The 24,105-nt window shown below is 46.6% G+C and overlaps 1 protein-coding gene across 9 annotated transcripts in view; it reads left to right on the top strand.

The window, feature by feature from the left end:
- Positions 1-24,105, top strand: part of CAMTA1 (calmodulin binding transcription activator 1) — a 242,457-nt gene that overhangs the window by 57,116 nt on the left and 161,236 nt on the right. For all 9 annotated transcript variants that reach the window (XM_068171512.1, XM_068171511.1, XM_068171510.1 and 6 more), the window contains one exon: positions 5,788-5,855. In XM_068171512.1, coding sequence (XP_068027613.1) covers positions 5,788-5,855 — 68 coding nt within the window. The remainder of the gene's footprint in view (positions 1-5,787; positions 5,856-24,105) is intronic.

The following is a 24,105-nucleotide window of genomic DNA, read 5'->3' as shown; positions in this document are numbered from 1 at the left end:
GGAATCTGAGGACAGACAGCTCTCCTGACGGTGCTGGGTGCACGAGGCCCCAGCAGTGCTGCGGAACACCGTCGCAGTCAGATGACTTGATCAGCCATCACAGCCCAGGATTCCTAAATGTCACCCTATAATATCTAATTAAGATTGCAGTTTGGAGACATCATGTACTTTAATTGAAAACTGTAATCTATTCCATTTTTTTTTCCTGTTAAATTAATAGTGTGGACCTTTAGCAGATGGTTGGTGAGACACCATTATTAATGAAAACATCCCCCCTCCTGCCATCCCACCGCTCACTGCCATGCAGGGAGCCAAGGCGAGCATCTCCCAAACCACAGGCATTTCCCACTCAGTGGCTTTACTGTCCTGTGGCACCAGACAGTGCTACCAGGGCTGCCCTAGGCCTTTCCTGCAGAGATGAGCTCAGCCAGGCTGGCTGGGTAAGGGGGACAGCAGCAGCCAGTGGGCTGTGGGCCATCTCCTGCACTCTGCAAACCAAGGGAAGGCAACTCTTAGGGTCCCAAAATGGTCAGGGTTTCATCCATTAGGGCAGCAGACCAAGGGTCTGGCTTCAGCCAGTCTCTGGTATTTTCACAGGTATGAATAAATGCCTCTGCACTTGGCAGGAAATTCATGGCATGAGTTGGAGAACCAAATCTCTGCAAGTCTGGCCTGACACGTGCTCCGGCTGGGCAGCCCTGGGCAACCTCTGACCCCCAGGCACAGCTTGTACTGCTGACACAGATTGTCAGCAAAACAGCAGCAAGATTTGAGCTTTATCCCCTTTTCAGCCTCAGCACAGGCTGATCAATGTTTCTGCTTTGAGAAGATGCAGACAGGTAATGCTTCAAGACCAAACCAAGTCCTGCCTGAAATGGCAGTGAAACATTCTGGTGTAGGAGTGTTTTGTCACCGACAAGTGTTGTCAGCCTGCAGTCACCTGGCCCTGCTGTCCCTGCTGGACACTCGTGGGCTCGCTTTGCCTTTCTCCTGCTCCTTGTTTCACCCAGCTCATGAGCAATATCCCTTTGATAGCTGCTGATTTAGGTCAAGCAACTGGGCAAATGCAACGGGATTTTGATTTTTGTTGCCATGATGCTGAACAAGGTGGTGTGAGCCCGCTCTGTGTGGTGTTTGGAGCAGTTTGTAGTTGGGATATTCAGAATATTAATAGCTTTGAGAGTGGGGATGGGTAGAAAATGAAAATGGCTCAATCTCAGCTGAGAAGATGGTCCATAGTCAACATGAATTTTTATTTTAATTTCAGAGCAGAAGGCTGATAAGGAAGTGATGGGCTGGAATTTGTCTTTATAGCAGGGAGGACTTGGTGAATTCCTAAGAGAATAAATGTGCTCGCGTAAGGGATCGCAGCTTTATTAGCTCTGTGGTCTAAATCTAGGGATGAGTAGAAACTCTTCTGCTTTCTCCTAACACATGCATAGATTCAGGCTTATTAATTCGGGTGTGTATAATTCATACAAAGTAATAACTTGAAATTCAGACTGCTTTTTTTTTTAATGAATTACATGTTGCTTTGAGACCAGATGGTGACCAGAGCTGCCTGGTTTAGGGAATCCTGCAATCCTTCTCCCTTACAGTTTCTCTTTTTATTTTGAGAGGTGAGGTGGGAATTGCCAATACCTTGTGGTGATGCAGGATGACCTGGAAGGAATCGAGGTGGGAGTGAGGAACCAACACTCAATCCATGGCTTTAGGGAACCCATTAATTGTCCATTTCAGAGGTTTTTAAACTTACTCTTTTTCTACCAAAAAATGTGTGTGTTCACTGGAAACCCTTCAGCTCAGGGCAGAGTTGGAACCTTCCTGTGTGCACGACGGGCCATGAGCCTCTCTGACACTGCCAGATCCCTGCCCGTCGGTCTGTGCTGTGCTTTGTGGCCATGTCCTCTCCAGCTCCTGTGCATGAAGCTTTGCAGCAGCTGCTGGGCAGCACTGAATACACCGAGGGAGCTCCTTCCTCCCCGCTGTCCCTGTCCCTGCACCACTGGCTGTGGCACTGCCACTCGTCCTCACCGCGGCAGCTGGGACATGGGTGAGATCAGGTCGCCCATGTGCCACAGCTCTGGGCCGTTACGTGCTGACATTAAATATTGAAGGGTCTGAGGAGCTGCAGTCACGTAGCATTGGGTGGGGAGCGTGTGGTGGCTCTGCCACTGTGCCTGAGCCAGGAAGGCCAGGCTGAGTGGTGCCACGCTGGCACGAGGCTGAGGGAGCAGTGGGAACATCCTTGGTGGCAGTTGTGTGGAGATGGTGGAGCTGTTTGTGTCCTGTCTCACGCAGCTCGCTGGGCTTCCCAGCTGGTGGCTCCCTGGTGCATTCACACTAATAATCTAAACAAACTGGCAAGTGCAAAATAAAAATAAATGCGCACCTAGATAAAATGCTTTCAGCCTGAGCAACCAAATCTAAACCAAACACAGAATTATCTGACCACGTTTAGGATAAAACACAACTCGAGTGATTTGAATGTTAAATAATCTCATTGCTTTATGGTGTGATTCCCTGAGATGGTCCATCAAGCCTGTTCTCACCAGTGTGAGTGGTGGGCTCGGTCCTGCAGGCACTCGGAGAGGGAAAGCCACGTGCAGAGCATTGCCCTGGGATTGGCCGACACACTCGGAAGGGGAGCTGGATCCACATAGCTTTCAGTGATTCACCCTTTCCCAGCGATGCTCACTCAGTTTATGCTGACAGTAATTTCAAAGCTGGGATAGAAGGGATGTGGGTCTGGGTGGGACATCCTGGCACAGGGGCTGATGCCCGTGGTGTGTGGTGCCCTTGCCCATGGGGATGAACCTGGGTGGCCTTGGGGTCCACCTAGTGCCACCTGGCCCAACTGGTGCTGTGGGGGGACTCACTGGTGATGAGACTGAGTGTTTGTGTCACATGCAGGCGTCCCTTGATTTTTGTCGCTTGCTGTGCAATCACAGAGGAGCCAGGGCCAGTCGGGGCTTCAGAGCCAGCTCTGCCTCGTCTGACCTTGCTGGTGCCATGCTGTCTTTTGTTTGTAGTCTTGGGCAAGAAGCAATGGGAAAAGGGTTTGATAGGAGACAAAAGCAAACAATAGCCTTGCTCCAAAGATACGATGAATGGGATATAATTGGATTTTTTTGTGAGGACATTGATTTGACCCTGTGAGACACAGAAAGAATCATTAGGGGAATTAACACGCATTAAAATGCAGGGTTTTATCAGAGAGCTTTTATTGTGCCCATAGTTTTGTTTTTAATTATTTAATGACTTTGTGTCTTCTGGTGATAAATCTATTTCTTCCCTCTTTTTTCAAAGGGAAAAAGGGTGTTGGTGTGGCTGCAGGGTAATCGGCCTATGCAGCTGCTGAACCCCAGCCCTGCCTGTGCCCCACCATGTAGACAGGGAGCCAGTGGGCAGAGGCATCTTGTGCAAACCTCTGATCAACCACCAGTGCTGGGCTGAGCACTTTCCTCTGCAGAGCTGACACAAAGTTGTAGTTACAGAAAGCAGAACACATAAGGAAGGAATGGGGTTTTAAGGGGGTTTTTCAGCAGAGAAGTGCATCCTCCTTCCCTGATGTATATCTGGGGCACTGACTGGCAGCTTGACCTTTCCTCTGCCCAAACATGAGTGGGCCAGGCCAGCAGAGTGGAAACCCATGTTCTGCCTTGCATGGGAGCCTGTTGTTGCTGCAGCTCCTCCAGTTGGTGATGATTTGGGATTAGGTTTTCACATATGCCTGGCATGGGCTGGCAGGAAGGAGCAGAGTGAATGAGCCATGGGTAAGGCTGAGTTCCTTCACCTGAAATACCTGAAATATGGTTTCTATGCCATAGCAATGTATTTGTTCAGCCACAAAAGTTAAAAATGGCTTAATTCTCCTTACAGCAGTTGAATTTTAATAGGAATAGGCAAAATCTCAGACTAACCTGAACCTCCTAAACCATCTTGGCAATGAAGGGGTTTGTTTCTGTAAATGCTTGCTTGCCTGGTGCTGGAGAGGATGTGCAAGGAACTCCCAAGTGTTTCTCAGTCTCTCCAGAGCTCATCACTGTACAGCATGAGGTGACACTGGTTTGTAGCATAGTGGGCTGAGAACACATAATGTGGGATGGGTTGGGAATAGAGTTCTGCTGATTGCTGCACTTTTGGTGGAATTACTGCACTGGCTTTAAAAGACCTCAGAGATATTTTTCCATATTTTCTGAAGAATTTTAGTTACGTGGTTTTAGCCTGTTGGAAATCTGGGGTCAGACTTTTTGGCCATGTAGTGTCCAGATTTCAGCACTTGAATCTGATTCAGGTGCAGCTGCTATGAAACTGTGAAGATTGGGAAAGTCATCAGTGTTGGTGGTGGAGGTCTGCACAGGCTTTCTTTGATGCTGAATTTTATTCAGCTTTTAGCCACTAGGCATAAATTAAAAAGAGGAGTTTTTGGAGATTTGTGTCACTGCTCTGTCATCTCTGTGTATGGGGATCCCTTAAACCTGCAGAGACTGGCTTGGGAAACAAGGGGTGCATCGATGGATTCCAGGAGAATTTATTTGCAGTGTAAACATGTTGGTCAGGAGTCATTAATATGACATTCACACAGCTCTAATAAAGTACATAACACGGAGATCTGGCACCGCCGCAATGCCCAGAGGACATTAAGTATGAGTCTTAAAACCAAGAGTATTGGAAACAAGATATTTTTACGTCTCGTTTGGGAGTAATATAATTGCATTTTGTGGCTCTAGCAGATGCTTGGGCCAGCTGGTTGGAGAGCATTGTGGGGGTTTTTAGCTTTGGTACTGTAAGCGACAGCCCTTATATAGAGCTAGCTAAAAAAAAAATAATAAAAACACCTCTCCTGGTGGAAAGCCCTGCCACAGGCGTGTGTTGTGCTGTTGGGAGTTACAGCCTGGGGACACTTCTGCTGCAGTGGCTCTGGAGATGATACTGCATGTGGTTTGGGGGTCTGATTTGAGGCATTGGTACATTGAAGGCAGTTTCACTGACCTCACTTGCTCAGCTTTTGCTATGCAGGCCCCTCTGAGAGCTGGGTGGTAATTTTTGGAAGATAACCATCAAAACCCTACATTTTTCTGACTGTATCGTAGGGGGCTTATTTTCAGCACAGTCTCAGGAGTCGGTGGCTGTCCCTAGATATCGGGACACTGCTGGTGTGGTGACAGTTGTCACCTTTTGACCACCCCGGGTTTGTACCCAGGAAATGGATGAATGTCTGTCCCGTGTTCCTCAGGCCTGTTTACAGGCACTGTCGTGAATTATGTCGCTGGCGCCGATAATTTCCTGCAAACAAATCGGTTCTGATCTGGAAGTAATCGCCCGTATCATTCCTGCAAGTGGGAGCAATGACTTATGTTGATGTCACCCGCTGGCTTTTTATGGCAACGATTAATAATTCAGTAATTCTCTCTGCAGTGATGCTGTTCTATTTATAAATATTTTATTTAGCTCCCTGTGTCCGTATTGTCGCTACCCTCCCCTTTGCTTCCTGACGTCATACCGGGCTCTCGGCGATGCCGTGGTCACCACAGTTACCAGCAAATTCTCTGTGCTGGAAAATGTTAATGCCTTTCCTCATTTGCATCTCTTCATTGTCCTGTTTAAGCCTGGCCTTGGTGGCGTGGATGTGAACATTTACTGGGTGCGCTCTGTCAGTCAAAACCCGATTTCAGCTGCAGCCTGGCCCCGGGGTAGGCGGCTCCATGTCTCTGTTATAAAACTTTCCAGTTCCCAGCACAGCCATGCAAGTAACTCTGTTTTCTTTCTGCATTTCTCTTTCAGGAAATTGCAGCTTATTTAATAACGTTTGAAAAGCATGAGGAGTGGCTAACAACCTCCCCCAAAACCAGGTAATGTTCTCCTGCTCAGCACATTGACTCTCTCGCGCTGATGACTTGACTCACTGATCAATGCCTTGACCACCAAGTGGAAACTCCCAGTCATGCCTGATGGCCTGTGACACCAAACTCTCATTAATTGCCTTAATGAGCATTTTATTGAATGAAATCAGATTGATTAAAAATGGAACAGCTACAGTCTTGGCAGGTTAAAGTTTTAACCCGATTGCTCAGGATTTAATTGTATCCCTTCAGATGAGCAGATCTGAAGTCTCTGAGCAAGGTCGCGGGCTGTTTATCTTGACAAAGCTCCCTTGCCTCTAACTTTAAATAAATAAAAAAGCACCATCCCCACCATGTGCCGCCTGTTCACAGACAGGCACAGGGATTGTTTGCATTCGGGTGTTTCCCTTGCTGAGGTTAAGTGTTTGATGGTGAGGAGGTCCCAAAAAGCTGCATTAACAGACATGTTTGCAGTTTATTATTCAGTAAATGTCATGTCTTCTTCGTGCTGCCATAAATGTTTAACTTCTCGCTCCCCTGGGAACCCAGACATGGAGTTTTGGCTGTGGATGTTTTCCTGCTGTTTCAGCTATGTTCTGGCTCCATACGTCTCACTAACGCAGAGAACGACTCTTGCTTTCTGGTCTTGCTGGGGTTTTGCTGTTTTTCTTTTTCCCAATCCACCCTTTTCCTATTGCAGAGGGCTGGGTCATTGGAAGGAGCCTGCTGGGACCCAGGTGAGAGAAAAGCATATTCTAGCATCCTGCATCCCAGCATCATCCGTTGCAGGGGCCGGTGCCGCAGGTGCCCGGAGCAGCGTGCTCCAGGTTTGGCATCACCTCCTGCTGCCATGAGCAGGGACAGAGGTGACAGTGAGACACGGGGAGCAGTGCCACCCTAACGAATAGCACAGATTGATTCCAGGTGTTCCACAGCACCAGCTGAAGAGAGGATGGATGTGGAGGCCTTCTCTGCACCTCTGCGTGCAGCTGCAGGTGGGGCGCACGGAGGACCTGCTTCCCATGAAATATGGGAACAAAAGAGCTGTGTTGTTTTACTTTTGTGGGCTTTCTTCCCCCCAGACTGTATATTTTTGTGACATTGGTAAGTAATGCATTTGCTTGTCGTATTAAAGTGTGTAGCACCTGGGAAGGAGATGTGGGAAACCCAATTGCTTTCTCAGTGGTTCTCCAAGACCTGGAGCTGTCATGGTGGTGGAAGGGCCCTGAATGAATCTTTCCTGCTGGTGGCAGCTGTGAGGCTGTCCTTGGCTGCAGAACAGCAGGTAATTCAGTTAAAGATTAGCAATAGTTTTTTTCAGAGTTGGTAATCCCAGTTTCAGAATTAATTCAAAACAATTTCTGGCTGAGCCTTTGCCAGAGAAGCCTTTTAAGGGGTCAGAAAACACATTAACTAGTCTGGCTCTACATGGTATCATTAAAGATAGGAGATTATAAATGTTTTTGTAGCAGCATCTTCTGATCTTTAGAGCTTGGTTTGCTAAAGGCAATGCATGAAAATAATCTTCTGATGAACATTTCCTTACCTTCCTCTTGTGTGTTTACACTTGGAAGAAAGAATGTCCCAGGAGAAAGTAAGTTGTGACATGAATTCAAGGTCCTTCTGAAATTGTTCAGTTAGTTTTCTCTTTTTTTTTTTTTTTAATATAAAAATTAATTGGAAGAGTTAAATGCTGAGTTGCTACAATCAGGGCTCCCAGTATTACAGAATTAATGACATCGATTTGGCACTGAACTGGAACACTCCCCGTTCTTTGTTTGCTGCTGTGGGTGCTACTAATTTCATCTCACAAAATTAATAAAAATTAATTGCACCACTGACACGCAAAGAGTTTCCTAATGTGATGATGTATAGTGTGCTGTGAGGAGTCACTGCTGGATGGGTGCCACGGGGGCTCCGGGCGCGGCTGGACGCTGCCTGTGGGAGCTGGTGCTGCTGCAGCTCTGGGCAGAGGGCTCGTATTGGTGAGGGGTTTTGGTGCTGTCCAGCTCAGCCACCGGCGAAGGAACTGCTGCAGAGGGTCAGGCCGGGCTGGGCTGTGGTGCCTCACAGGTCACTGAGCTAAGGCAGAGTGTGGCAATGAGGGATGAGCTGGTTTGGAGCCGGGCTTGCAGTTCTGAATGGTTTAATCTCTTTCCCAAACAGACGTTCCCATGTTTACAGCACGGTTGGGTATTGCTTTAGTCATGGACATGGAGAAGAGGACCTCTTGCCATTGTGATGGCATTGAAGGAGCTGTGACAAACCTTTGGAAAAGGTCCCTAAAATTACTTTTCTATGAAACTTCCTGTTGAACGACTCCAATTGATTGAATACACAGATATAAATGTGCTGGAGCATTATTACAACAGTCTTTTGAGCGCTCCAGTTGATCAACATAAATTAGCAAGTACACCTCGCAAGCATCGACCTTGAGGCTCCCTTGGAATGGTGTTTGGTTACTTGATGATGTGCCGGGTAATCCGCAGCGGGTGTTCCGTCAGCGGGGCGGGGGAAGCGTTCTGCTAATGCAGCAGGGCCAAGTGTCTGACATTTCCAAGTTTAAATGCAAATCACGATGACAAAAAAAAAATTACTTGACATTTATATATCAAGTAGAACTTAATTGTTATTTACTTTGGAATTTCAATGACAAAGTCAATTTTCTTAGTCCAGGAGCATTGTGTCAGAGGAAGATACTTTGCTTCTCTGTTTCCAGGTGCCTTAGCATTTGTACAGTATTTAAAAAATATTCTTGAACGATCTGAGGCGACTTCACTATTTCGCATGTTGGCCCCAGGCAATGGAAAAGCCTTGGCTGTGCCCAGAAGCTGCAAGGTCAGTTTTCCATCTGGGAATGCAATTCAGATGTGTTTCTGCCCCTTCCTGCTTCATGTCTTGGAAAGGATGCAGGGCGATTGCTGGGGGGACCAGCCCTACTCCACAGTGAGAGCAGGATGGGTGCAGTCCCTGGAGTCTCCTCACCTCCTGTCCAGGTGCCCATTGCCCAGGAAGCACACCCTGTGTCTTACCTATCCATCAATCCAGCATAAGGAACATCCCCTAACTGGGATATCAGCGGCATTGTAAGGAAAAGTTAGGATCTTGCAGTATATTAATTCTGTATTAAATAATTAATAGTAAAATTAATTTAATTACTCCATTTTCAGGTAAAAAATATGGTAATAAATATTCATAACTTACATTATTAAGGGAATTTCCATTTCCTATGTTGTTAAAGTGAGATTAGGTAAGGTTGGGTTTAAATGAAGATTGAAAACAATTGTGCTCTGGAATTAATTCACTGTGTTAGGCCATTACCTTGCGAGCCTTCTTTCCAGTGTGCTGTATGTGAGAGCTGTCCCACTGCATGGGTGGATGCTGCTGCCAGGATGTCCTAGCTGCTGGGAAATGAGACAGAGGCTCCCCGTGGAGAAACTCATGGGAGCTGAAGGTTGTGGAAAAGCAACTGCCCAGAGCTGTGATTGGTGGCAAAAGTTCTGTCCTCTCCCCTTGTGCTTGTTGCAAATAAAAGTCCTCTCGAGACCTTGTTTAGACTTTCAAGGCACGTTTGAAAGGTCCTGCTCTCTCATATGGCTCGTACTCTCCATAGGATCCAGGACCATTAACCTTGCCCGTGGGCAGTGCTGAAATTTGGGGTTTCTGCTCGTGCTGCTGGGAGTTCTGCTGGCATGTTTGGGGTCGCATGTGACCTAATTTCCTCTGTCGAAGGCAGCGTGTGTGTGCTGTCAGCACTCCTGGCTCAGGATGCTGCTTGACATAATCCCTGCTAAATGTGGCACATCTCTCTTTACACTTTATAGATTTCATGACTCTCAACACTTTCTTCTCACTGCTTTCAGTATTTCCTTCTCTTTATTGTCCCTGCAGAGAATAAACAGTGCACAGATGGTTTCAAGAGTCCTTCGTTCATATAGATTTTTAGCTGCTGTGGTCCAGGGGTGTTGAGACACCGATAATGAATTCTTTTAACAGCTCACTGTGTTGATTGTGAAGTGACCTAAGGGCAGAGTTGCTGGGAGCCATCCAGATGCCTGGCCTGACTCAGGCAATGGTCTTCAAGTATTCCTTCCAAATTCTTCCCATGGCAATTCCAGCCTGGTGTGTGCTGGTCCTCTGGGAGAGCTGGTTTCCCTCTGTATTCAGCTGGCAGCTCAGAAGAGCTGTGTCACAGCAGAAGATGTCACTGGCCAACTCAGACTACCAAGGCAAGAGGTCTGTGTTTCTGTTGTGGATTCACCTGGCACAGAGGCTGAAGGTTGGCTCTTCCAGCCCACCAACGGCTCTGCAGCCCCTGTGCATGGTCACCAGGCCTGGGCTTTCCCACATGTCAGAGGGAGACGTGTCAGAGATGGTGGCTCCACAGCTGGTCCACGCACACTAACACCTGCCCCCACTGCCTGGCTTTGCAGGCACACAGTGTTGGGGTGCCCTCTTTATGTGGACTCCTGAGAGTCCTACAGTATTGCCCCTTGGAGGAGAGGACAACTCTGGAAAACATGGAATAGACACAAAAAGCAATTATCTGATAACAAAGCAGTGAAGTCATTCAGCAAACCCATCTGCCTGCAGCAAGGCTTGGTAGGTTTTTCTGTTCATGGGTACGGGCAAGGAAGATAATGTGGCTTTGGACGACACTGACATTCAGTATTTGGCAGGCTCTGACTGTTCTTGATCCCATGCAGGAGGATGCTTAGGGTCGAGGAGGCTGCTCGGCGTGTGTGAGCCCCCTGTGCTGGGCCTGTGATTGGGGTTCCCAGACTGCAAGGCAGATCAGTGAGGGGCTGCCCTTGTCCTGGGTAGAATAGAGGAGCTGGAAGAGCTGTTGGGCTGGGCTTCTGATGGTCACACCCAGACCTGGCAGACAATTCCACGATGTCCAGCATTCTGTTCTTCCTATGGAAGTGGGCCATGAAGGACAAGGCTTGATGGCTGTTTTGGAACCACCTTGGACCTGCCATTCCTGCGTCATATGTGCCGGCTGCAGAGTGGCAGAAGACCTGCTGTTTGTTCTTCAGGCTGTTATAAATGGCAACAAAATGAGTCTTTGTTGCATTTTAAAGATTTTTGCAACTTAATTTATATTCTCTTATGGCACTGAAGAACCTTCTTTTGTCCAGGAGGTAAGATATGCAGAAATAACCTTTAAGTTGCTCCTAATTGACCCTTAATGAAATTCTCTTGTTTCTTCCAATATATTCTCTGTGTCAAAAACACCATCCAGCAACTGCTTGTTGCATTTTAATGGCTGCAAACAGCAACTGATGAAAAATAAACTATTTATTTGGGCTCTTTTTTTATTGACAAGGAATTTTCCATCCATGAAACCTGGCCCTGAGGTTGGAGTGCAGTGCTGAAACAAGGCACCGTGACCCTCTTGGGCTGGCAGGGATTGGGCCCCCCGAGCCTGGGGCAGAGGGTGCCCTGTGCCACGGGGTTGATGCTTTGATTTCATGATGAGGACAGTGTTTTATGTGACAAGCACAGTGTTGTTATATAAGTTGCCCATTGGAATGTTAGCCAGCATGTGCTGGTAACATGGAACTGGGGGGAGGATGTTTGTGCCTGTGTATGCAGAGCAGCTGGAAGCATCCCAGAGGATCTGCTGCTCAGCCTGGAGAGGACAGATTGGTTTGTGTTGTGGTTGTTGAAAGATGAGGAGCTGCCTGCAGATGTTGAGGTTTTCCTTTTGGTGCTGAATAAGTGTGTGTAGGCAGTGAGCAGGCTTTGCTTTTGCTGTGGTGTGAGGAGTAATTGCTTAGCAGGCTCAGGTGCTGTAGGTGTGCACTGACATTGTAGTGAAACACTGGACAAGTGTGTGACTCTGCTCAGCCCAAATGTGGAGCAGTTGGTGGGTGAGCAATAATGAAGCTGAGAGCACTGATACAGGTGTTCAGGTTTGATTTTTTTCTTCTTTTTCTTCCTAGTCCTGAAAACACAGATTCACAACAATCTGGCAAAGATTCTCCTCTAGTTACACTTGGTTGGCGTTCTTGCTATGCGCACTGTAACAATACTTTAATATAATTAAATTTTAAATTCCATGTAGAATCTGGTGGGTAGGCAGATGTACCGGTATGTTAAACTTTATGTCACTTAAAAATGGTTCTCAAGTACATCAGAGGGAGCCCAGCCAGCTGTAAAATGATCTGCTTTATGGCGCTGCTTCGCAGCTTTGGTGTCTGTGTTTTAATTACAGATGTACCTAAAGTCTCACACCCTTGGATGACTCTGATGGGCTGTTTTGTTTCCTGTAAGTTACTGACGGGATGTAAAGTGACATGAGGGAAGGTGCTGCCGGGGTTTTCCAGAGCTGCTGTTTGTGGGAGCGTTGAGTTTCTGACTCGTGCTGCAGCAGCTTTTTTTCCTGTAAATAGACAGTGCAGTTCTGCCGCCTGGGGCTGCTGCACCTGAAGTGGCATCACCAGGATGACAAGTGGTAAAAGGGGTTTTAGGAGCCACTTTGCAGCCCTGGGCAGGTGGGTGTGTGTTGGGACTGGTGTGAGGAGTGGCTTTGTGGCCCCAGGCAGGTGGGCACGTCTCAGGACTGGTGTCAGGGTGGGTGGGCATCTGTCCCTCTGCAGCACCTCTGCCTCCCTGGCTCGTCCCCAGCACCAACATCCACCACCTACCCATGAGCTGAGATGAGCTTTGCCCACATTTGCTCCACAGTAAGTGGAGACGGTGGCTGGGCTCAGTGCAGAATGGAGATTTCCAGTGCTGTGAAGTGGGAATCTTGTTGCTTGGCAGGCAGAAACCATTAATGGTGCTGTTTCTCGAAATAAAGAAGTGGCCTTGTCCGGAGGCATCCCACGTGATGATTTGCCGAGTTGTGCAACATGATTTATGCCTAGCCGTGGGATTATTGTTTGCTATTGATTCTGAGGGAGATGAAGCATCAGTAAAAGCCCATCAGAAGCCTCCCGGTGGAATGTGAAAACTGGAAGCTTTCCTGACAGAAATCCTGTTGCCTCTTTGGTGGTGACTTGAAACCTGCTGCCCAGCCAATCTCCAAGCATCATCTTGCAGTCCTTTCTCCTTTCAGCATTGCCTGTCTCTGTCCAGCGAGGATGTACTTGGGGCTGCAGGGAGGTTTTGAGCTGAGAGGTACTGGTGGATCCCTTGGGGATCCTCTGGCACCCTCTCCTCTGCTTCCAGCAGACAGTAGCTATGTCACTCCCTGTCCTTTGTCAGAGCACGTGATTCTTGCTGTCATCAGTAAGAGTGAATTGTGCCCATAGGATTATTCCTGTATTTATTTTGTAAATGTCAAGGATGAACTAAATTAAGATAAATAAGGCTGTTCCATTTCACTGTTCAATTTACCAAATTTTGACGAGACCAATAACATCTGTCCTGGTTCTATCTTTTGGCCAGCTGAAGGTGGCTGCGGGTCTGACAGCTCTGCTCCACCTGTTCCCCAGCAACATTTACAGACAGGGGATGTACAAGTGAGGCATTAAGCCATTTGCTTCTGCCTCTGCTCTGTCTGACTCTAGTAGAGAAGCTGAGAGGGTGATGTGGCTGACTAAGAGCTACACCCTCACAACTGGAATCGTTGTGTTGCCTTAAGTGCTGTTGTAAAAGGCAAGTGAGGAGTGAATGCATTGCTGTGAGTTGCAGCAATGCAGCTGGGTGGAAGTAAAGCCTTAGCGGGGTGTGCCTTATCTGCAGACTTCCCTTCTCCTGCTTGTCCTGGAAAGGGGAGCTGTGGTCTCCTTGTTTCCTTAGGAGGACCTGGACACCAACACTAACCCTGCTCATGAGGTGTCAGGTTATGGGTGCATTCCTCTCCTTGGATGTGGGTCTGAGGACCAAAGCAGCATATGGAGCATCCCTGCTGTTACTCCATGCCCTCTGGAAGGTGACCATTTATTTCTCATCAGTCGAGCCTCTTGCACAGCAAATGGGTCATGCAGGGGAGATCTTCTTGCTGGATAAGCAATTAGGTAAAATAAACTACTCAGAGGACAAATTATGCAGGACTCTTGCCCTGTAACAAATGAATTAATTGACTTTGGTATTTGTGGGATGTTCCCACTATTTTATTTAATTCTCTCTGGCTAAAGGGCTCCTGTGTTTCCCCCTGCTCTAATGCTGCTGCAGTGAGTAAACAGGGTATTAAGGGTTGATTTACACAGTTACAAGCAAAGGAAGCAAAGCGATAATTGCGGGAACCTTTCCGCATTTCCTTAAGAGAGACAAAACCTCTTTTAGCAGCATGTCCAAGAGTCTCTGTTTGACCTGTTTCTCTGGGGTGCCATCAGTTCTCTCTGCAGCCTCAAAAAGCTCATTCACAGCAGCATGGCAGCGCAGCATGGGCTGGAATCATGACCTGCACACAATTGCAAGGGCTTTGGAAGCACCAGTGCTGCAGAGCACCAGCGGGGCTGCTCCTGGAAGCACAGTACAATCAGGAGCCAAAGTGGGCTGGTGCAGGGTTGGGGCTGTGTCTCTGTGGCAGTAACCCCAAGTTGTTCTGCAGGCTTTGTCTGGATCTTTGGAAGCAGTGGCTGCTGTAGCAGTGTGTTACCTGGGATGTCACGTGGAGCAGCGCTGCAGGAGGATTACAGGTCCTGGCCCCCAGCTGGGCCTCTAACTCATGAAGCCATTCAGCCAAGTTGCTTGGTTTATTTACAGTAACTAAATTAAAGCTCTGGTACAAATCTTTGCTGTGTAACGGGATTTGTCAACAACTAAGAACTGGTGACACTGTTGGACCAGTTGCCAAGAAAATACTCCATGTGTAGGGTGATGTAGGGTTCACCGAGTCGTGCCCAGTCCCAACTCCCAATGCCAAGGTGGAACATGGCTCTTCCACTGTTCACCTTCTTAATTCCACTTGGCAGTATTCAGGCAGATGCCTCAGGCCAGGGATGGTAGCACTGGTGGTGATGTGGTGTGGGGACCTGTCTTCCTGCTCAATGGCATTTGTAATCCCAGACAGCTTTAGAAGACCCAAGCAGTGCTAAATTGTGCAGGAAACTTTTTTTTTTGATAAACTGTGGCCTTTGAGAACAGTGCTAGCCAAAAGCAGGGCAGTATTTTGTACTCTGCTTAAAATTTAGGATATGAAAGATTTGGAAGATTTTATAATTGCAGCTTTGTGTGCTTGCTCTGCCTTCTTTTCTCCTGCTGGTTTTACTCCCAGGCTTTTCTAACTGCTGCTCTTGTCTGGTTTCTTTTCCTCTTCAGTCCTTGGTCTCATCTCCTCAACTCCTGAAATTTATAAAAAAGTAACTTCTAATCCTGCACAGATCCCAGATCTGGAGTGACTGTTATATTTATTACGGCTTCCTTTAGTCTGCCCACCTGCCTTTATCCCTGATACTGGGTGAGATAGTATTTGGTCACAGCCAGGTGCATGTGCAGGTGGGAAATCAACCAAAGCAGGTGATGTGTGGACACTATCCCACTGTTGTAGTTTTGATGTGCCAGAGTGGGCTTTAGTTAGAGAGGGGATTCTGCCCTTAGGAAAGACATGAGGGCACTCTAGTAATATATGAAGAGGATCAAATGATTAGGGTTTGGTTTTTTTTCCTTCAGATGATGTAGTTCATAGGGGAGCTAACATTTAATCCTAGTTTCTTGCCGATATTAAAAATTTGGTGAAGTTCTGGAAAGTCTTGCATGGCATTAGCACAATTGCAGCATGTGACTCGTTGCAGGGATTAGATGAGTCTCCACTTGGCGCCTGAACAAGTAGGTTTCAAACATGCCAAGGATTTGACAGTTGCATAAGATCATAACTGGTGGGAGGGAGGTGAGAGGAAAGCTGTGGAGGCCGTGCTTGGATTCAGGCAGCCTGGGGAGAGGCCGGGATTCCCGGCACGGTGCTGGCAGGGTGTTCCGTGGGAAGCATCAGGTGTCCATCAGGGAATGCTTCATGTCCGGGGATTTGGTTTGGGGGAAGCCAAGTGCCGGGTTTGCTTCAGGCCCGTGTTCCCATCCTGTGCTCCTCCTGTGACAGCTGAGCTGAAATGTCCTTGTGAGAGCATCGTCCTTGGATTTTAACTGATCAGAAAAGGTTGCACCTTCCCTGCACCAGTGTGTAGGGAACAGTCACCCCTTGACTGTTCTCTGTCAACCGAACTCGGAAAATAACAGAGGTAAGAGGAAAAGGAGGGTTTTGATCAAAGGAAATTGGGCAAACTTTGACCCAGTGATGCTGGGTGCTGTCCTGGGTTTGGGGGCAGTGAGCATGGCTTTATGGTGGGGTGACACAAGGTTTAAAAGAGCAATTCATGCTGACTTGTAGGGTCACAAATTAGGGCATGATAGAAAAAGGATTGGCTGTTAACAAGACTTGGTTTAGGCTAAATTAATCTGAAAATGTGTAATTTCATCTGAACTAAAAATAGTGGAATGTAATTAAATTCCAAAGTAGGATGAGCTGAGAGGGTGTAAAAAAAGATAAACATCAGAATAAGACAATAATTGAGTTTGTATTGTAAACACATTCCTGTAGGAATTTGGTATTTTTAAGCTGCTTCATTAGAAATTTTAAGTTGAGAGTACTTAACAGCTTGGGAATGTTTGGAGAAGTGGTTGACTACTTTTATATTTGTCTGTGTTCTTTGTTTGCAGAATTTTCTATATTTGGGGTTAATTCTCTCTTATCAACTACTAGTTTATTAATAAGTTTTAAGGGGAGTAAGGCTTAAAATTAGAAAATGTGAATTTCCATGTGAAGCTGATTGTTTTGTGGACTCACGTTTTTCATCTAATTTTCCCTAAAAATTGAATTTTTAATACATACAATTGATAAATTAAGTTAGTACCATTAAAACACTGGTAATTCTGAAGTGCCTCACATGAAATACTGAAGCAAGTATGTTGTCTTTGTTCTGTGCACAAGTTACTTGCTCAGTCCATCAGGAAGGAATGAGCCAGGTCAGGTTGTGCTGTGCCATTCTCCTGTCACTCATGGCAGTTGTGGAGCCAGTGTGTGAAGGAGAGCTCATGGCTAGGATGAGTGGGGTGTTGCATCTTCATCTAAACAGAGCTGTGAACTCTGATTTGAACACTAATTAGCACAATACCTGCTTGTCAGGGTGTTTGAAAACCACTACAGTTGGTGGTTTGAGACTCCTTTCTCTGCTGCCAGCACCTGTGCAGCGAGTGTTGGGTGGGGGATGGAAAAAACGGGTGCAAGCCATGCTCTCAGCTTGATCCAGGCTGTGGGGAAGGGAGGTGATGAATGGAATTTAGTGCCTCTTTGGTGATACTGCACAGCCTGCTCAGCACCAGCACCTTATGTTACAGAGTTGTGTAGTTTTTTGCAAAAAAGTTTTTTTGCAGAAAAAATGCAAACAGGTTTTCTTCTTATTGACTAAAAAATACCCTTAATTCTGAAAAATTACTTTGCGGATCTTCATATTTCACAGACTATAACTAGATTACTACCTTTTACTGGAATACTTTGTGTTAATGAAGACCGATTGGAATTACATAATAGATTTCCTCTAAAGAAGGCATTATGTGGTTATTTTTTACTGTCTGGCATTCTAGTTAATTGCCTTGTCATCATTAATTGATGGGACTAAATTGATATAAATAAACAGATTATATTTGTGAGGTTCATTTGAAAGAGAGGAAGGGCTGAGAACAGGCTGCTGCAGGGCATTCCAGCATTGCCTTGGTGCCTGTTGAAGAGAGCTCAGGCTTGGTCAGTGCCACCACTTGTGAACCCATTTGGAGGATGCACAGTGAGCTCTGCCCTCCTTCTCTGGGAGCACTCACTTTGCCTGTACAGGGCTGGAGTTGCTTGTGTTGCCCCATCTAAAAACTGAGTTCAACAGCTGGCTCAGTCCTAAGCTTCAGCCCTACAACGAGCTGATAGTCCTGGCTGCGGGCTTAGGACAGGCATCCCAGTCAGCCCGGCTTCTGGGACAGTTTGAGCGTTTCTGGTTTCCAGGTTAATCCAGATTTATGTACATAGTTACTATTAATCAGGAATCAGTGGAGTCCCAGCAATCGATGGAGTCCAAGGCCAATCAACACTTTTAATTGAATTACAATATTGCAGATGATACTTTTGCCTGGACAGAGTGAGCTGGTGGTGGCTGTTGAGCAGCACTGTGTTCCCTCTCCAGCCCTTTCCGTAGTGCTCTGCCCATCTTCTGCCAGGCCTGGCTGTGCTGATGGGGGACAGAGGTGTTGCTGGACCACAGCTGGGGAGTTGCTCCCTCCCATACCAGCATCACCAGTTCCTCCAGTCTTTGCTGTTTCGCTGCTTGCAGTGCTAGAAGTTCATCAGCTGTTCAACTGCATTTATGATTTGGAGTGGTTCTCAATTAAAATTTATCATGAATTTATTATTATTCAATTTTCAATTATTTTTATAGTGTCTCAAGTCATGAGTCAAGCGGCATGCTGCTAGCAGAGGGAGAACCCTTTTTCTTCCTCAGACCTCTGCACTCTTTTCATCCCCAGTGAGATTTTTCCCAATTACCAAAAAAGCCCATGTGGCTCCTACCAGCCTCAGTGCTGGGGAGGTGACACCTGCCCGAGCCCAAGGACATGGTTCGTGTGCATCATGGCAAATTTCCCTGATATGTGGTGTTTTGGACAAAACCAAGGTACAGCCCCACTTCAACACAGTTGTGGAAACCTTGTTCACCTGGAACTGGTGTTGATACAAGTGGGGAAATTGAACAGGAAGTAAGTTAGTTAAATAAATAGAATTTTTCTTCCATTTTCTTCCTTCCACATAAGAATGCAGCAGTGTTTGCACACACATGTGTTGCTGCTGCACTGGGAAGTGACCAGATTTAGAAGTGAAGTAGCACCCCCCAGGAGGAGGCCATCTCCAAATAAGTCTTTTAAAAGTTAATTGGAGCCCTTGGTCCTCACCGTAACAATCTGTGTCCATGGAGAGAGCAATTGATAAGGCAGAATGGCTGCTGGCAGCTGGGGGCTGGAGCCCACAGAGAGGGAACGGGGCTCTCCTCGGTGCACCAGTGGAGATGGTGGTGATTAATCTGAAAATAGTTTAAAGCATTCATGAATTATAAGAATTAATTCCCAATAAATCAAATGGTAGCCCCATGGGTGTAGGGAAGAGAAATAAATGAGGGCTAAAGAAATTGATAAAAATCCTTGAGCAATAAAGAGATGAATGCCAGTTCTTTTAAAATTATATTTAAATGAACAAAGTTGATTTAACTGGCTTTTTTCATACCTTGTACTAAGATTTAGTTCTACAGCATGACATTATATCAAGAAATAATTTGCAGAAAGACTTTTTAACATTTCATGTGCATTCCACTTAATGACAATTTTAATATTCTGTCTTTGGTCCTACGTCGTTACGAGGAGGCTTCAATTGCTCAGTGTGCTGAGGAGTTCATAAAGATTGTTTCTAATTTCCTTTTCAAGTCTGTTAGAGTTGGGAGTGATCAACATTTGAGTTATCATGTTGCTGAGTAAAATGTGGGGAAAACTGTTGCTAACTGCTTGAACTAAATATGCAGCTTTGGGACAGTGCTGTTTCTAGAAGTATCTTCCTGCATAGGAAGGTCCAGACAAGGTGCTGAACTGAGTTCTGCCCTGCTACATCACTGGGAGAGCAGAGCTCACCCACCTGGTTGGGTAAATAACATATCTACTTTGTTTTTAAGCTGTTTTTTGTTTTTTTTTTTTTTTATTGGCTCTAAAAGGAAAATTATAATGGTGGAATTCATCAGACTGAGTAGCCATGATAGGCAGAGGTGCTGTGTGAGTCTTCTGTGTAGTTCACACTTAGGCGCTGGCTGCAATACACTTAAATGGCAGCAGAGTAAGTAGCTACTGAGAAGTCAGATCCTGTTGTTAGTTGGCTCACTCTTATTAGTGCTGGTAGCACTGTTACCTATTTTGTAGTTGTGTCAAGAGCGAGGACACAGAGCAAAGACATTAATTTCTGACACATTAGTGAGTACAGCTCTCAGCACAGAAGGACTGGTGCTGGTCAGCATTGCTGTTATACCTGCGAGGTGCCTGGAGCTGCCCTGCTGCTCTCGGCCTCTGCAGCCTGACAGGGACACCCAGGGGGCACGGGCAAGGCTCTGCCTCCCTGCCACTCCCAGCTGAAGCTGCTGTGCGTGGCACCTGCCTGCATTGTGCTGCAGGACATCACTGCTGGGAGGATGATCGGGTCCTGCATCCGTCAGCAGAGCCCCAGATGTTCTAGGGATTCACTTCTGTACCAAACAGAATTATCTTCACGATGTGGTTTTGTGGCACCAACATCCTGATCACTCCTTAAATAGCCCCAAGGAGCTGCTTTTGGGATAGGACTTGTTGGTGGGTATCCCAGCCCACACCAAGGAGACGCCCAGCAGCTGTGTAGTGGTCTGCAGCTTGTGTTACAGCCATCAGCATTTATCCTGATCTTGCAGAAGGGCTTTCCTTGGCAGCCCCTGGCAGTTCTGTGCGACGGCACAAAAGCCAACTTGGCACTGGCATGGCTTGTTCAGTCCTGTTTGTTGGAGCCGCAGGTAATTACTCCCATACCTAATGAATCACATTACTTTTATTGATGAACACAGAGGCTACATGCTGGAAAGAGGAGGTAAGGATTAAGTTTTATGGCCTGCTGCTGCTATGAGAAGGAGCATCTAGACACCAATTAATGCCCCCTTGATGGGATTAGCCATTGCGTTAACCGCAGCTCTGGATAAAATTGCTAAATCTGTGACTCTCAACTTTAACTTCTTAAATATTGTAGATATGAAGGAAGTTCACTTACATCTTAAATGGAAATGACATTTAATTCTAGATAAAAAAAAACTTGCAGCCTATTTACATTTCCTTGTGATTTATACCTCCTACTAGATGGATAAGAAGACTTATCTGAAGTCTTTATTTCATCCCTGTAGAGTTCAAAGATCAGACAAATTTCAAACATATAATCTGTGATTCCTTCAGCTGCTGTGCCAATAATCCCAACTTGCAGTGAGGAGAGTGGAGGTTGTAATGGCAGCAGCCTCTCCCCGTGAGATGCCATGGCTTTCCAGCAGTTATGGTGAAGTCTGAATGTCTACAAGTTTTTGAGGGGCTTTTCTTTGGTTTTTGGTCCCACTGGTGCAGGCTGGGCACATGCTGGGGTTTCTTTTCTTTCAGGGCAAGTGTGAATTATTGCCTGAGGGTCAAAGCCAAGCATTTATTTAGGAGGGGGGGAAAAGTGCTTGTCAAACAAATTTTTGTATGATCTGCCAGTGTTACAGCTGTGATGGACAACGTCCCCACAGTCTTGGAAACATTTGCCCCTGTAAATATAATATTAAAGCTTTCTGCCAGTATGGAAGAGATCTACCTATTACAGCATCCTCCAGGTGCATCCCTGGGCTAGTGGGTGATGCCCTTGAGACAGGGGTTATGGATCTGCCTTGGCCTTGGGTTCCTCCATCCTTAATGAGTCTGGGTGACCTCCTAAACCAGCAGTGAGTGTCCAGGTATCTGCATGGCCAAGGTCAGGTGAGATGTCAAGGGCTGCAGCTGCTTGAGATTCCTCTTTCAGTTTTCCATTTGGGCTTTAATCTTCTGATAAGCCACAGGTAGAGTGGGGGGAAATGTCAAGGTAAATGAAGACTTCAAGAGCAGCATTCCTCAGGGGAGAAATAACTTCAGTCATCAGATATTTTTCTTGGGCAGAAGCAAGAAATAAGAGATGAGGTGTTTCTGAGAGCGTGATGTCAGTCCTGACTGACAGTCCCTGTCCATCACTGCTGCAGTGTGAGGACAGTGCAGAGAAGAAGGAAATAGATGGTTACTTGGAGCTGATCACCTGCAGTGTTTGCTAGCCCCAGAGCTCTGCCTGCTCTGCTGCATGGCAGGGCACTAGCTGAGTGGGAGGCACCTTGTCACACTTGCTCTTGGCACTTCTCCCCATTCCCACACTGGCCTGGATGAAGACAGGTTCAAGGACTTGTCTTCTTTGCATTCCTAAGGAAATGAGGACAAGGATTTGGTGCAATATTTTCTTGAAAGGCTGTCTCTTTTCATGTCTTCCTCCAGGACTCCAGCTTTTCCCAGCCAGTTTCTGCATCAGTAGGTTGCTCCTTTGGGAAAGCGGAAGTTAATTTCTCATTATTATCATGCATAGATGCAGAAGATGTAAGACAGTCCCCTCCTGTTGTCCCTTGGCTCCATGATAACTTCATAGCCAGAGAAAATATCATGCAGGTGAAAAATGGCATCAGCCAGGCTGTCTGCAGGAGCCATTTCTCAGTGTGGTGGGTGGCAGGGATGGAGGGGGCTTGTCACCCAAGCACTGGGAGCATCTTCTGCTTGTGCACTGGTGAGGTACAGGGAGGGTCTGGTGTGTGGTACCTCTGCTTTATGGCAGCTTTATTAAACACCCATATTTGTCCTTTAAATACCCTCCTTGGATTGGAACTGGAATAAATGCAGATGATATAATAAAAAATAACTCTCAGAGCCATGGACCTTCTCAAGGAATGGTTCTGGCTGATTTTGCTCTGTTATCTTGAAAAAGAGACTCTTGGATTTGCAGTATTTGCAATTCCCTTTTGGCACCCCCAGCTCCTGAGGCAGTAAAATGTAGTTTTCATTAACTGATATGTCTGACATTTACCACATCTCGATGTGACAATTTAGAGGGAACTGGTTAAACTGAAAAGCGTTTTTAATATTGCAGTAATGTGATTAAGGGGAAATCTCCGTCCTTCAGGCCAGAGGCACCTAAATTTGAGCACTAATGGAGAGATAGATGAAGCATCAGTTGACCAAAATATCCTAAACTTAACTTGCCTTCTGTTTATTTCCTCTTTGCATCCTGGTTCCTGTTAACAAGAAAATAAGTCGGTTTAGATTCCTATAACCCAGGTGAGGGATTTAATCCAAAAGAAACAAAACCCACTCAGAGCAGGACTTAGAGCCAGAGGTCAGTATGCACAGCTGAGTTGAGTGTCAAATCCAAAATGACCTCTCTGGAAAATCATCCCTGGAAATCCCATTTCCTCCATTCCTCTGTCTCTTTGTCTTACTGAGGGAAACTCTGCTTTATCCAGTGGCCTGGATTACTCCTGAGCGCTGTCAGGAGCCCAGGGTCACCAAAGCAACGAGCAGGTTCTCAGATCCATCGGCTGCAGGGGATGATTGTTTGCATTAAAAATAAATAGGAAAATAGAATTTAGGATCTTCTTCCTGGCTGTAGCAGGAACAATTTGGGCAAATGTAGCTCTTAGGCTGTTGTGGTAATTTGTGGGAGCCTTGGCGATACCTAGCAGGGTGAGAGGGAGGAAAACATTCCAGATCTCATCAATACTTGAGACAAAAGGCTTTCTGCTTTGCAATTACTCTTCCTGTCCTTCCCTCTCCTTCCCTCAGGCCACAGGCAAGAAACCAAAATAGAGCCTGCGCTCAGCCTTGTGACTTTGTCCCTCTCATCTGCAAAGGGAAAAAGGAAATCCCCAAATTCAGTCTGAGTGGCAAACCCCCAGAGATTTGGGCTGGAGTCACATCTGTCACATGCCCTGGGAATCCCCGGCAGGCCTCGCCTGCTGTGTCTTCCCACACGATCAGTTGGCTGCTCTGGGCTATGTCTGAATGCTGAGGGATGGATGAGCAGGGCAGAGCTTTCCTCTCTTCTTTCTTACAGTGGGTGAAATGCAGCAGCAGTGTAGATCAGGTTAAAATTGCATCTCATCTCATGAAGTTATCTTTAAAAGCCAGCTGCTTTCTGTGAGCCTTAAAGCGGCTCAATACACTCTTATCAAAATCGAAAACCGCTCCAGAGATCCTTAAGAGATTTTGTTTGATTGGGCTCTATTTTCTATAAATCTCGTTAACTGCTCTGCCAGTGCCCTCTCACTGTGCTCCTTTTCCATTGCAGAAATCAACCAACAAACCCGGTTCCAGCCCTGCAGAGCAGCAGCGAGGCTGCAGAGCTCAGCTCTGCCCTGCCTGTGCCCGCGTGGCACTGGGGGCCAGAGAAGCAGGATTTCCCTGGCATCAGAAGCCTCCAGGCCCTCTGAGCGTGTTTTGTGAAACACCGTGCTTGTGAGGGCAGAGGCACAGGCAGGAGCTCAGCTCTCTGGCTGTTGGTGGACACAGCCCGAAGGTGCCTGGGGGATCTCTGGTGTTGTGAGAAGGGTTTAAGCTGACACGTGCAGCGACTGGGGCTTTATAGAATAAACATTGAAATGAGATACATCATACCTCCACTGAATTAATGCACTATCTCCAGTGCTGTCAAACAGATACCATGGCTGTGCTGACACTCGAGTGTTTA

Source organism: Anomalospiza imberbis, chromosome 23 (genome assembly GCF_031753505.1).
Source record: "Anomalospiza imberbis isolate Cuckoo-Finch-1a 21T00152 chromosome 23, ASM3175350v1, whole genome shotgun sequence".
Taxonomy (NCBI): domain Eukaryota; kingdom Metazoa; phylum Chordata; class Aves; order Passeriformes; family Viduidae; genus Anomalospiza; species Anomalospiza imberbis.
This window is presented reverse-complemented; position numbering and strand designations above follow the sequence as displayed.